Genomic DNA, 14,538 nt, shown 5'->3' with positions numbered 1-14,538 from the left:
ACACGTAGCTACTCATTATAAGACAAAAAAAGCCTTGGAGTTTTCACTATGTAACCGTAGTGTCAATAGCCTAGTGTCATACCCGAGGCCCATTTACAGCTGTTCCTGTCTCATTGCAGTAGCTGTGCCAAAGGGATTAGCTGTTTCTGAACAAGGAAAACATCAGCTAGGACTTCAGTCCAACTATTATCATAGCCAGCGGTGACTGAGGAAACAAGTTGTGTCATTTTTCCCCTCTGACCACAGAGACTTCACATCCTGATCCCCCTCTCACGTGAGCAGCTTATCATCCCAAACCAGTTTACCTGGCCAGCCACATACTGTAGACAAGCAGAGACTTACACAGCTGCATAGAGGCCTCCCACAGCTGAGTGGATGAATCCTCTCACAATGGTGTGCAAAATGAAGGAAAGAATCTGGAAAGAGAAGCAGAAAGATGTCACATCCTAGATCCCACCTGGTTGTACCATACCCCAACATAATGCTTCTAAAAGCTCTTCTCCTTTCTAGTACAAAGGTGGGCTCGAGGAACCCAGGACCAAAACCTCAAAGATGAGCACAAGAAGTTTGTATTCCTCTCTAAAAGCTCTGCTTTTCCATACTTAGCAAAGGCCAAGATGCAGTGCCCATTGAGTTTAAGCACACACAAGACCCATCTCACTTGTAATGTCACTGCTGCAAGGACATGTCTCAGCAGCCCATGGCTGATGTCACAATCCTTCCTGATTGCTCTCAGGGATGGTTTAGTTAATTTTCCACAAGTTATTGCAGACAACACGTAACTATGAGCAAACTGGCTGTTTGCCTGCATCATAAAGGAACATGGAAGGATAACATCAAACCACTAAAACTCCTCCACCAAAAACCAGATGGTGCCACAAAGTAAATATTCTTACAGGTTTATAATCCCACGGGTACCACTGAGCACAGCATCTGATGCAGGAAGAACCTGCTGTATAGATCAGTGTCATGCTGCTGCAAGCTCTCTGACCATGAGCAGCTTAAATCGAGCCCTGGTTAAATGCAGCCACACTGCTGGGAGGATCTTGGTAGGGAAGTATTTGTGGTTACACAGCTCGAGTGTGAATAAATGGTGCATCAACTACTGACATTTTAACTACAGCTGCTTCTTTAGGTTCCCTCGAGGGATGTAAACTGCATGGTACTGCTTGGTTCAACTCTTAACACCTGGGTTCCCCAAGGGGTATAGAAGTCTCTGAGCCCTTCTGCCTCTAGCTGGTTCTGCTGGCTCACAGGACCCTTTGGCACTGTCCTGTCACGGTGCCAGAACACGCACACCAGCCCCTCCATCACCCCCATCCATTTGGCCTATTCACCTGCAGTGGTAGGTTGGGAATAAGACAAGTGATTCCAAATCCAACCAGGAGGACGTTTGTGAATGCAAAGGCATTGGTGGCATTGGTGATTTTCTGGATCTGACGATCGCGCTTCTTTTTCTTGTCACTTCTGGAAGGACAGCAAAACCCGGGTTACAAAAAGCACGTTCAGCAGCTACCGGAACTCACAGCAAGATTCTCCACGTATCACATCAACTCTGTCTAAATGGGTTTGGCTACAGGCCTGCCTAAGGAGGTGCTGGGGTCTCCATCAGTAGAAGCTGAGGAACATCTAGGCCATTATTTCAGTGCTGTTCCTCTTACTGTTGGGCTAGAAGGGAAGTCTGAACCTCCCCTCGCTACGAGTTACGTTTGCTCTTCTTGACTGATCTCAGTGGACATGGAGGGCAGTTTGGTCCTTTCCTCTGCAATTATCAAGTCTTCCTTCAGGCTTTCTTTCTATCCTGAAGAACCAACATCCTTTCCAGTCCTTCATCACAACACACATTATGCAGAGCTGCATGTCCCGTGTGGCGCACACTACGCACTGCTCAGCGTTGCTCTCCTCAGTCTCTTCTGAGCCATCATCGCACTCTTTCAGCCTCCAGTCCATGATGTATCCGATCACAGGCGCTGTCAGCAGGCACAGCAGTTGCAATACCCCAAAGATGGAAGTGTAGAGAGCCACTGCAGGGAAAAGAAGGGAGATTTAAGGAGTTGTCAGTCCATGTGATACCATAGCAGCAAGAGAAAAGAAACTGCTCATCCCTACAGATCACTTCTCATTAAGAGCCCAGACCCAATCTACTCACCAACTACCAGGGCAGGGCTTAAGGAGATGAGGTACCAAAGCCCCATTCCATCATTTAGGCTCCCAGAGGCATGACATTAGAGTGGACATACCAGGTACACTTGCTTCAACCATTCTAGTGATCCTGCATCAGCCCAACAGCAGGTAGGGCTCCAGAAACGGGATGCAGGTACTGCTTAATGCCAGTGAGGTTTATGCTGCTTCAAACCAAAAGGGAAAGTTCTTACAAGCAACACATCCTGCACAGCCAACCCTGCATGAGTCATCCCCTCTCCTGCCTCATTGCAAGCTGCAGTTACATCTTCTCCAGCCAGGAAGCTCCAGCAAGGACAAGGGAGGCCAGGGAGGTGAGGACTAACCCAATTGGTGCTGAATGGGCAAGCTTGGAGGCAGAGGGAGATTAGCAGCAAAAATACCCACAGCATCATTAAAAACTCAAACTGATGATAACTCCTCTTGTGTTAAAGATGGGAGAAGCATCTACACAGCTCGCTAAGGGAAAGCTGATGCCAGCAGACTTAGAAGAAACCATCCCCTCCTGTTACTGAACAGTTCCCTCATCCTGCAGCACTGTTTCCCCTTCTTCTCCGCAGCCCACGTGATGGGTTTGGGCATCACACAGCAGTGTGGTGACTCACTGGTGTACCACAGCTCTGGAGGAAGGATTCTGAAACTGCCCACCTCAGCACAGAGCATTCACCAGCTCCAGCGCTGAGAAAAACAACCAAGAATGTCAGCCTGTCCCTCCCAGTGCATTTCTAGACCTACCCAAAGAACCAGAGCCAGGATTTATACCACAGTTATCTCAGTAATGGAGAGAAGTTTCCAATCAGCCTTTCCCTGAAGCTGCTGAGCACACCCCAGCAGGGCACCTGATGATACTTTCCTGGCTCCAGCTGCTGGCACAGGAACCAAGAGGCTCTTCCAACTCCAACCTCACATTCATGCCCCCATTACCTCTTCAAAGGCAAGGCCTGAAGTGGCCCCACATCCCAATCTCATTATAGCCAGGAGAGGAAGGTGGCATCACCCTCTAACAAACACTCCCGGAGCTGGTTTGCTCTTGTCTGGTTAGTTTTTAATAGAGGGTAAGAAGCAAGCCATGCTGTCATGCTTTGCCTCTTCATGCCATTTCTGAACACTTAAATCTTGGGCTCTATACAGCAAGGGCAAAAGCCAGTGTGAAGCAGGGAATGAAATCTATGGGATCAGCAAAAAAAAGAGGATAATAGCTCCTATAAAACTGGTCCTCCTGAGCAAGCACCCCATACAACCAAGTTTTCCTTCCCTAACTCTACCCAAGGTCTCCGAGTATTACCAGATTGGAAGGCAAGGTGTCAATTCAGTAAAGATGCAGCCAGATTTCAGCTTCTGGACATCAGGTCTACCCTCTCCTGCCTGCCTTTAACACTGTTACAGGAGGATTTACAGAGCTACCAAACTCCTTTGCTTCTCCCCCATCTTTGGGGGGGGTTTTACAGGCTGACTGCTCTGTCCATGTCTAGGTTTTACAACATGGTCTAAGTCACCATAACTGCCTCAAGGACACAGTGCCCCACTGCAGCTTGAAAGACGTCACTTCCCAAGTGATTTTCCCCACATCCTTCTCTCCCGTTCAGGAATACTGACGTTTCCTTTGACCATCACACTTGCAGGATTGACTCAACTCTCCCCTTGCTGAATGCTCCCGAGAGTGGCTGCAGGTGGAGGGAGCTCTTTAAACAAACCACGTTCAAGTAAACAAGGAATGCAAGGGAGCAGCATCCCACCCTCTCCTCATCCGCACAGTCTGGAGAGCTCCACATGCCTTGGAACTGCTCTCCCAGCCCGACTAGACAATACCACTGTTTTGCTGATGCTATGGAAACACTAAGACATTGGACTGCACTGTGAGCCCAGGCTCATGCAGGGGGAGGAGAGGGAAAACGGGAGGAAATCTTAAAGGTGGCACAAAGAAAATGCACAATACCCAAGGGACAATCCCTCTGTTAACAGGGGAGCTTGACCTAAAGAGAATTGGCAGCACGTATAGAAGTTGGAAATACCAAGGAGGGAAGGAGAGGGGGGGAAATGAAAGAGGAATAACTAAAACAAGGCAGGGAGAAAGAGGGGATAAAGGAAAGAACCCGGGTGGAAGAGTTACAAGGTAAGCAGAAACCGAAGCAGTGTTGGGCAAGGCAGGCAGCGTGGAGTTTGTCCTGTTTACTGTTTCATGTCTAAATGAGCTCTTGAGCCAGGAGATAAAGAGCTGAAGGCTGCAGGCTGTCAAAGGCTCAAGAAACAAAGCGATTCAGGGAATGCCAGGCCACTTGGAGTTCCCACTTTCCGTCCCTCCCCCCGAGCTCACTCCTCTTTCCAGAGGCGTGCCTCTTGATTTATCAGCTTCATGCAATCCAGATTTAACAAGTTCAAACTGGATCTTACTACAAAGGACACACACACACACTGGGGGGGGGGGGATGGCTAAGTCCTGTTTTGCAATCCTGGGTATTTTCAACAACAGTAAGCTAATGTATTCCTTCCCGTTTGCTCCATGTACGCCAGCAGAGCTATAAATACAAGGCCAGGGCAATGAGTGCCCCTGAGCCTCCCCAGCACACAACAAGCTGCACAAAGCAGCCCTGACTTCCCTTCTCCCACCCCCAGCTGCTGGGCTGGGACACCTCGAAGTCCAACCATTAGTCACTGGAGTCAGCTACGCCATCCTTTGTGCTTGCATAGGATAACCAAGGCAAACACTTGATGAAATAGGTTTTCCTATGAAAACAGTTATCACAGCGCAGCTCCAGAGGCTGCTTTCAACAGCCCATCTGGGCAAATAGCACGGAATAGTGTTTGAACAGGCACAGGGCTAAAATTAGCTTGACATTCAAGTGTCTACCTCCCTGCCCTGCTGTCCTGGGCTAGTTCCAGCCTTCCACTAGACCCAACCAGCAGCTGTCAGCCGCACTCTGACACCACTAATGGCAATACACCGTGTATCTGCTGAGTAATCAGGCTTGCTGGCCTCCTGTAAGGACCAAGTGCAGGTCAGGTCCCACTTCCAAGGAAGCAGATCGATGTTTTCAGGTTAACCCTACCTTGATCTTTATCTCCAGACAGAAACTCAAGGATGGTGTTCATGGCTCCCATGTAGAAGATGAGCCGTAGCTGAGTGACACACATGGTGATAAGGCTGAGCAACAAGATAGGACTGAAGACACTCTTCATGAAGGAGGGAGAAGCTGCAGAAGGAATAACAGAGTCAATGAAGAAGGCAAAAGGAAGCTTCAAATCATTTCCTTTTGCCATTCCACTGAGTAAGGAAGGGCTTGGTCATGATGGCAACAGTCTAAAGAGACAGCAGTGACCATGCAGTGTCCTTCTGCAGCCACACCAGTCACCCACACTGTTGTCCCCACCACTGGCAGCACCATATGGTACATTCAGACAAGTATATAAGAACAGGATTCCCTATATAGCTGAACTTGTGTTTAAATACTGGTTGCTGGCACATGGCCCTGGCAATGCACAGATCATGTATATCTCCTACAAACAGGTCTGGGGCCAACAGAGAGGCCAAAGGGCCTTGGGCCAACACAAGCACCCCACTCCTAGAACCACACCTGCATTGTCAGGCTGGCACTTCACTTCCAGGTCCACCGTGGACAGGCAGAGCTTGTTGTTCTCCTGCAAGGCTGTCGGCTCCTTGGGGCCCTTCATGGAGCTCCCCACGCTGAGCCGGCGCCCCACGGTCGTCACCTGCTTGTAGAACTGTTTCCCAGTGATTTTGTGGTCAAATCCCAGCCAGCTGAACTTGATTTTCACCCTGTTGAATAGCAAAGAGCATGAGAGCTGCAACCCAGGGCAAGGAGTCGGAGGCAGTTAAAGCTGCAGGATGAAAGGCTACGTGTGGATTTAATGAGCTACTTTCCATCGACAAGCCTACGAATGGTCTGGATCCAGAGCACAGAGATACTTCCCCAGGGCCAGTTTGGCATAGGTCAATATAGAAATACTTGTGACTACCGACAGATCATTTTTCCTTTGTAATTCCTATGCTTTGGAAAGTTCCCCTTCCCACAGATATCCACCAGCCAAGACATAACACTAATGGCAGATGTAAATCCTCAACCTAAGAAGTGGCAGCAATAAACAACATGCAAGGGAGCTCCCTGTCCACCACTCCAAATGAGTTGTGAGAGCACTTCCTAGAGGATTAAGTATGGGATCAGCCCTCAAGGCCAGTCTAGAGGACACTTACGAATAGTCCATGTCTTCTGGTCCTGGGAAAGGCTCCAGGGGCCAGTTGAAGAAGCAGTTGAGGAAAACTAATCCTGCACAGCTTGCCCAGACCAGCAGAATAAGGATGAAGGAGACCCCAAAGTCATATATAACCTGGAAATCACAAGGGAACATGGTTTTGGCTATAAGAGCAGAAAGATACTTCAATAGTCTTTGAATGAGGACTGAGAGGAAGCAATGGGAAAGAACATCCTACATTTCAAATGGGTTTAACTCAAGTAGTAACAAAAGCCAGGTTTGTGACACGCAGGTTTAGAAAGACAGGTGTATGCACATCTTTAACAGCAGCTACAGCTGGAATAATGTGCATTTCTCCTTGGAAAGCCAGCAAGAACTTCCCTGCACACTTGAAGCTCGCCTGTACTATATCCCCTTTATGCTAACTCTGCCATGAAACACCTTGGTTCAGAGCCACTATGGCTCCACCAAGGCAGCCCAAATGACCATCTCCTCTGTCCCTACAGTGTGGTTTGCTCGCTCTGTGTTCAAAGCCAACCACCATTAACAATCACACAGGTTAAATACACATGCGTATTAAAAATACATCTATCTATACATTCCTAAGAGCATAAAAACCCCAATCTTTCATTAAAAAAGATCTTCAGTTTGTCACTCATTTACCACCTTTAAAACACTACTGTCTATTAGCAGTGTAATAGTAGTAACAGTGTCTATTCTTAACAGACCCTTCTCTTCGCAGTAGTTGTTGCATTCTTGAGGCCACCACTTGGGCAGTCTCTAACACAGAAGGGAACTGAATCTTGCAAGCACCCATCTCCAAGTGGTTGAACAAACAGTCCCCTTTTTCCTTGCCATCTCATTGCTAAATGGTGCGAGATGCCAGCAAACAGCACCGGTCGTGAGTCACTATCCCACAGCCTCACCTTGATTCCTGGAAAAGTCACAGCAGAGGAAGCATAGGAGCCAATCATCAGGGCAATGAACGTGGAACGGAGGTCACCAAACATGTTGGGCAGCTGGGGAAGGAAAAGATGGGCTGAAACAAGGAAGGGAAGGAGGCTTTCTTGAGAAGATATTGGCATTTGGGATTAAGACTCCCGGATACCCCAGTCTGAAGCAGCTGGTTTTACTCAAGTATGACTTAGCTCATCAGGTTGCCTTGATGCCTGCAGCACCAGGGAATATCGACAGTCCAAGAGTTATGGGCTTAATGGCACTGCTTCTTTCTGGACTGGCAGCATACTTTGCATCAGTCACCTTTAGCACAGGAGTGTTTGCTCCTGCCCTTGTGCTTTAAGAGCTCCTTACCCCAAGTCCATAGCCACCACCACCACCTTCCCTAGCCAGGTTCTTTTACACATCACCCTCTTGACAGCCAAGAGCTATTAGACACAGGCTGTGGTCACTGCACAGCCTTCAACACACCCTGCAACACCCTGAGCTGCCAGGTTGGTTTACGCACCTTGGGTCAGCACCCAAAGCTTTGCAGTAGACCAGCAAGTTCCTGTTGCAACAAGAAGGAGCAGAGACAAACACAAACTGTGTTTGCTGTTTGAGTTTCCATTTCAAGCCAGGTTGCTGTCTCCTTCCATGAATGCAGACTCTCTTGTAGAGAGGGGCTAAAGCTGGTTATTTCTGCATCAGCTGCATGCCCAAGCACACTATCCAGGAGGGAGGTGCAGGAAGGCAACCACAAACACAATATCCAAGGCTTTATTGCCTGGTGCAGGTATGAAGCTGCTGAACTCTGCATCAAGCTGCAGGCAATAGCACCTCATGTTCCTGCCACCTCCCCACCTCACTGCCTGGGCTCCTACCAGGTATGATGGCATTGCTGAGAGCAGACCAGGCTGGTTCTGCAGGGATCTATTGGGAAAGCAAAGCTCTCTGTAGGCACAGGAGAAGCAGCCCACAGCATCCAATTCTGTCACCTCAACACCAAAAGCACTCCCAGGCTGGCTCTCCAGCTCCTGCTTTCACTCAGGACCCAAAAGCAGAGAGCAGCAGGCAGAGCACAAAGACCTTCCCATTCTCTTGGGAAAAGGGTGAACTCCCCATTCTCCCAAAGCACCATCATTTAACCAGTTTCCATCACTAATGCTGGCCTGCAAGCTGGAGATTACAGGGAGAAGCTTTGAAGTGGTAGGCTGAGAGCTTGGCTGCTACCTCCTGAAGCTGGTCAATGCACGGAGATTCTGCTGCAGGATGACAGCAGAATCCCCTCCCACCTCCTTTTCTGGGTCACTCCATCCCCAAATTCACATGGGCATCGCTACCACGTCAGCCTCCGAGGCCCTCAAAGCAGGACACTGCGGGAGCCTTCTAGGACTAAAGGCATAACCAGCATTTTATCTGCTTAGAGATGCTGCCGAGCAAAAATCATCCAGAGAATATCAGATGGAGCCTGAGCAAGCAAACACTGTCATCACATTCCCCTTCCCCTGCTGGAAAACAAATCCATCTTTCCCAGGAGCAGCATATAAGGCAAGCAAATCTGGCTTGTGTCACGGCAGGGCCGGCGTGTTTACAACGCAAGTATTCCTGTGCAGGAACACCAGAGGATCCATCTGGCTGTTTATCATCCTCTGTCTCCCTGCAGAGCTTCCTATGCAGTGCAGTCTCCAGGTCCTCACATAACCCCGGCCAGGGAGCAGCACAAATGATGCTGGTGAGCCCCGAGCAGAGGCAGACAGCACTGCACTGCTCTGCAGAGAGCATCCATCCCCACACCCAGCCCCGGATCCCTGCATGCGGGATTGCTGCCAACAGGCTGCTTTCAGGAGCTGCAGGCAGGAAACGGCAAAGGATCCAAAGGTCTGTTACCAGGCACCAAAAAATCTCTTCTTGGAAGCCGTGGCCTAAATACACACCCCAGAAAACAGCATCTGCAAGAGCACAAGAGCTGCAGGTTACAGAGGAGCCGGTGGCTGTCACCAGGGCAGGGCACTGATTCAACGCCAAATACCCCCAGCCTAAAGCAGTCTCCAGCAATGACAGTAAACAGCAGGGAGCTCGGGGCAGGAGCTCCACAAACACAGCTGCTCCTTGGCTCAGGCCGGTTCTCCCCAGAGATCACAAAAAGCCTTTTTCATAACACACAGCTCCCAGGTGGATCCTCCTGCTCCAAGGGTCACTGCAGACATAGACAGGTATTAAAGCAAGCAAATCCCAAGCGTGCTAGAACGGGAGTCCTAGAAATGCTAAAGATTCCTAAAATCCTATTTGGCACCAAGCAAGGATACAGATGACAGGGAAAAAAAAAAGGACATTGGAGATTTAAGGTCTTATCCAACCCAATCTAAGGGGAAACTGCCAACATTGAGCACTTGGGAGGAAAAGACATCTGAGCCTATGTGGAGGAGGAGAGGGGAAGCAAAAGGAACAAGTCGTCCATCCCAGCTAGTAAACCAGCTAGTAAAATAACACACAGTATCTGCTAAGCCGTTTTCTCATGCTGTCTTCATAGCAGCAAGCATGGGGAAAAACAAGCCACAGGGCAAGTGGCCTCTTTGTTTTCCTGCCTCCAAGAGGATCTGCCCTTCATTCTGATCCTATCCCACAGCCAGAAGGGATTCCTCCTCCACCACCTCCTGCCCATTCTGGTACAACCGCCCCAACTCCACAATGCCAGAAACACAAACTCCTCCTGCTTAAAGGTCAGTAATACCCAATGTATTATTAACTTTGTGCCCTGTCCAAAAGATAGTGACTTCATTTTGCCATACCCTTATTACAGACATGCAATCCTAACCTGATAAAACACTTCCTTCTTGCAGATTATTTTCTTGTCTGTCCTATAATAAGTTTAAGACCTTAAATCTTCTTTTTTTAAGCAATTTTACCCACTTTCACCTGAAGACAGCCCCTATACAAGATACCACAGCAGTATTACCAAACCCATTCCCCTCCTCTTGCAAGGTCTGTTTGGAAGAGCAGTGGAAGGAGTCGTGGGACTGAGAACCAGCCTATAGGGAAAGAGTGGGTTTGTCCAAGCTAAGCTTTGTTCGCCTTATCAGGGATATATTTGGACACTAAAAATATGTTCTCCAGGAAAGCCTCAAACTGCCCTTTTTGTCCAAAGCAGATGGGAATTCCTGTTCCCATTCTCCATCAAAAAAGACTGAAAAGCCCCAAGTTTTCCTCCTATCTCCAAGCAGAAAATATCCCATATGCAGAGATGCTCCCCTGCTCCTCCTCAAGGGTGCTGTTTGCAGCTGAAGAGCAAAGCAGCTGTGATTCTTTGAGAGGAAAACAGGGCAGAGAACAACCTATCAAAGGCTCTTTGTGGTAATTTATCACACATGTTTGTTTCTCTGCATGAAATAGCTTCAGAGCAGAACCAGCACCAGATTCCTGTGTTGTCAGAGCCACCAACACGGAGCTGTTTCCATTTCCCATCCTCACTCGCATTGGTTCAGACCGAGTCACGAGGCAGAAATCTCCCCCTCTGCATTTTAACAACAGGCACAGCCTGACCTTGTTCCCAGAAGCAGGAACACCGCCGTTCCCTGGCTCTCCCTCCTCCCCAAGCCACAATGCAGGATACCCAGAAACAGCAGCTGGCTTTGGCTCTGTGTGTGCTTACACGGTACCCAGGGGACCTGTTACTGAGAGAGGCTTTGAACCTAAAAGACAAAGTGGAATACTGTCCCAGCATCCCTTAAAGATCTCGTTTATCGCTTTTATAGGCATTGGGGATCTCCTGCCCTGCCATCAGATCGCACCATGCCCATGCACGCCAGTATCACGGGGAGCATCCCGACTGCCGCCTGGGGTGGCAGAGCAGCAGCTCACTCATCAATGGGTTTGTCCCGTTTCCTGGAGCACGTCAGGACACTCGTGGCAGGCAGGAGAAGGAAGTCACCTTGCTTTGACTCCTGTGTGCACGTGGGTGCTCGGCAGCCAGTGCCTGTGGCAGCCAGAACAAGCTCACTTGGCACCACGAGCTGCCCAGCGCTCGCTGCCTCCATAGAACGAAGGTCCTTACAAAGGTCTTTGAGGCTCCTCTTTCAGTGCTGGCTTCAGCCTCTCCTTGGCACAGCATCATTCCCATGTCCCTGCCTTGCCATGCTCCTGTCCACATGTGGAATGGACCCACAGGAGATCCCCACATCACTGCAGGCACCACGAGCATCCCAGCTTGCAGGTAGAACCACGTAGGGACAAAACAGGAAGCTGACAGTGAGCAAAATACACCTGCATTTAACAGCCACCACCACAGCTCCGTTATGATGTGGGTGAAGCAGTGCTCCCCTCCCACTTTAAGCTATTTATAATCACATTCACATGCCTCAGGTACCAAAAAGCCTTTGCAGGGAGGCACAAGCAGCTACATCTGAATGTGAAGAGCCAGGCCTGAAGCCACCTCAGCTCTAGACAGAAGACTGTTGTTGTCCAGAGGGCATGGGCTCCACCTGAGCTCTCCCTGCAGTGACTCTCAGCATCACTGCTTGCCCCGGATGTCCTCAAAGCTTGGGTCTCTTCCTGGAAGATGTGACCTTTTCCCTGCTGCTGCACTTCCTTAGTGCTGTGGACCAGGCTCACTAATGACAGAGCTAATAAGTGGCTTTGCTTGCTTTTCCCAGTGCTAAAAGCCACAGTACAGCACATCCAATACATCCCAGCCCTTGCTCTTCCTCCTCTCATCACCAGTGGCTCTGAAATAACCCATGACCCTTCAATAACCACTCAGAGAGACAACAGCAGCAGGATGGGGAATCCTCTCCTCTCCCACCACAGCACTGATGCGCTCCTCTCCTTGCTCTCATGTGAAGCGTGGCAGGATGACATTTGCCCCATAGTTCTTGGGAGCACGGCCAAGGCTTCCAGTGAAGAACACCACATGCAGAGCAAAGCCTGACCTCTGCATGGAGCTTTGGGAGCCTGGAGTCTATGAAGGCAACAGCAACCTCAGTACACAGGGATCTGTAAACCCAGCCTCTGCCCAGCTCGGGTCTCAGGCGTTCAGGCAGTGTCTGAGCCCTGTTGAATTCAAGGTAACCTTAACAGAAGGTTTCATTTCAATGGCAAGTTCAAGGTAATGCAATCCAAATCTGAACGTTTTCAATGGCAGCTCAAGAAGCATCAGTGCTTTGGGAGACTTCCCCCCCCCCCAAGGGCTGTTTTATCCACACTGACAAGGATCAGGGTAATGAGGTAGAAAATGAAGCAGCTGCTTGAAGGACAATAACGCCTCTGTCTCTGAGCAGAAAGAGCTCCAAAACAGAGATCCAGCTGACAGGGGTTGACCAATGTTTGCAATACAATCCATGGACTAAACGGATCCAAGTGGAGCTGGGTGCATTCAGCAAGGCAGCATTTCTAAGGAAACCTGGAAGGGAATCTCACCCTTCTTGAGAGCAAAAGCTTTTGTGCTCAAGAGCAACCATTGCCCTGGGCTGAGATGCAAACCATGCTTGCAAGGGGTTGTGCCCTGCTGAGCCTTCCTGCAGCATGTCAATGCCAAATCCAGTGCAAACACATGTCCAGGCTGTGCCAGGTAGCTGAGCCCTGCATGTGACAATAGATAACACCACTTCCTTTTCTTTCCCCATGCCCTCACCTGAGATGCAGGGTAAAAGAGAAGGACTGGGGGAAAAAGAAGCCTTAGAATAAACACTCAGCCTCAGGGGTAGGAGGGACTGACCCTTTGTACCAGACAAAACCACATGCTATTCAAGCCACAGGCAAGCAATCCACTTGGTTCTTTCCTGCTAGCCCAGCTCACAGCTGTAGTAAGGAACAGAAAAGAGTCAGGTAATAGCTCTTCACTTACCGTAAGTGATGTGAAGGTCATACACATCCCCCCAAAGCCATTCAGAGCCAGCGCAATGAATATCAGCACAGACAGAGCTGCAACAATAAAAAGCCACCTTTAGCTTTCACTGGGGCAAAGAGGAAGAGGAGAGCCCCGAGGGCTTTGGTCCTGGTACATTAAAACCTCAGTGGGCCCTCAGGATGTGCCACACTTCTCCTCACCCAGCACCATCTCCCCAGGCATGCAAAGGAGGGCCAGGGCTCTCCTCCAAGAGGGAGTCCAGGATGGGATCACCTCTCCAGGATGGAAGGGTTTGGTTTCTCTAATGAGCACATTTGCTGATGCAGCTTTGTCTTAATGGGTCTTGAAAGGAAGATTTACTTGAAGTACTGTAACTCAAACAGCCTTCATCCTGCTCTCTGGTCCAGAGGAGCAAAGGCTCCCTCCATCCCTGGCCAGAAAGCCGATTACACATCGCTCTTACCCATTACACATTGCATTTACTTATTTCCCAACCCTGAGAAAGCCATGAACTTGTTTGGAATTGCTGTTTCACAGGACCCAGCCCTACCCAAACGCCGAGCTGAGAGGCCTGGCTATCTCAGACACTTGGCCCTTGCTACACTCTCTATTTAGCATTGTGAAACACCAGAGCCACTCAGCTCCCACAGGGCAGCAGATGCTCTGCCGTGTCCTCAGCAGGACCCTATTGCAGCACTGGGGATGTGCCTGTGAGAGCACAGTGCCATTGGTGTGCCCTCTGCTTCCCCCCTAGGAAGCCCCAAAGCCACAGCCCCACATCCCACCCCCAAGCTCAGAGGAGGAATTCCTACTCACAGTCCGGGTTACTGGCACCGTAGGCGATCAGCACACAGGACACGGCAAAGCAGGCACTGAAAGGGAACCAAACCCATGAGTTTCTTACAGCCAGCCTTATACACAGTAAATTACATAGGTTTCTACCTCCTGAGCACCTTAAGCAAGCACAGAGTAATTCCTGTAAGAGGAAGGGAAGAAAACCCCAAGGGAATACCCAAATATCACATGCAAACCTTGCACAAGGACTGAGGAAACAGCCTCACCTCCCAGTATGGAGGCAGCTCTTGCTGGACCCGAATTCCCCATTGCTTTTCCAGCACAAAGCTTTGCCAGCCCTCCTAAAGAGGTGACCCAAGACCTTGGTGCTGAGCCCCAGCTGTGGTCACAGCACTCGGAGCCTGTTCACTTCCCCCTGTGACTCCAGACCAGCTCAGCTTCTGTAGGGTTTTAGTGCATTCAGACTCAGCAGCGCTGGGGTCCACTGTGCCCAACAAGTCCCTAATCCCTACCCAGCATGGAAACAGCCAACAGCTTTGATATGAGGCAGACAGCAAGGCCTCGAGAAGACA

The 14,538-nt window shown here is 49.7% G+C and overlaps 1 protein-coding gene across 2 annotated transcripts in view; it reads right to left on the bottom strand.

Annotated features, from left to right (window-relative positions):
* Positions 1-14,538, bottom strand: part of SLC43A2 (solute carrier family 43 member 2) — a 31,410-nt gene that overhangs the window by 7,516 nt on the left and 9,356 nt on the right. For both annotated transcript variants that reach the window (XM_005154358.4, XM_034068848.1), the window contains exons 4-12: positions 13,988-14,043; positions 13,169-13,245; positions 7,317-7,409; positions 6,392-6,525; positions 5,754-5,956; positions 5,229-5,372; positions 1,886-2,024; positions 1,338-1,467; positions 343-416 (exon numbers count right to left, since the gene is read on the bottom strand). In XM_005154358.4, coding sequence (XP_005154415.1) covers positions 343-416; positions 1,338-1,467; positions 1,886-2,024; positions 5,229-5,372; positions 5,754-5,956; positions 6,392-6,525; positions 7,317-7,409; positions 13,169-13,245; positions 13,988-14,043 — 1,050 coding nt within the window. The remainder of the gene's footprint in view (positions 1-342; positions 417-1,337; positions 1,468-1,885; positions 2,025-5,228; positions 5,373-5,753; positions 5,957-6,391; positions 6,526-7,316; positions 7,410-13,168; positions 13,246-13,987; positions 14,044-14,538) is intronic.

This window comes from Melopsittacus undulatus, chromosome 13, assembly GCF_012275295.1.
Source record: "Melopsittacus undulatus isolate bMelUnd1 chromosome 13, bMelUnd1.mat.Z, whole genome shotgun sequence".
Lineage (NCBI taxonomy): Eukaryota > Metazoa > Chordata > Aves > Psittaciformes > Psittaculidae > Melopsittacus > Melopsittacus undulatus.
The sequence above is the reverse complement of the archived record's forward strand: the minus strand, read 5'-3'. Positions and strand labels throughout refer to the sequence as shown.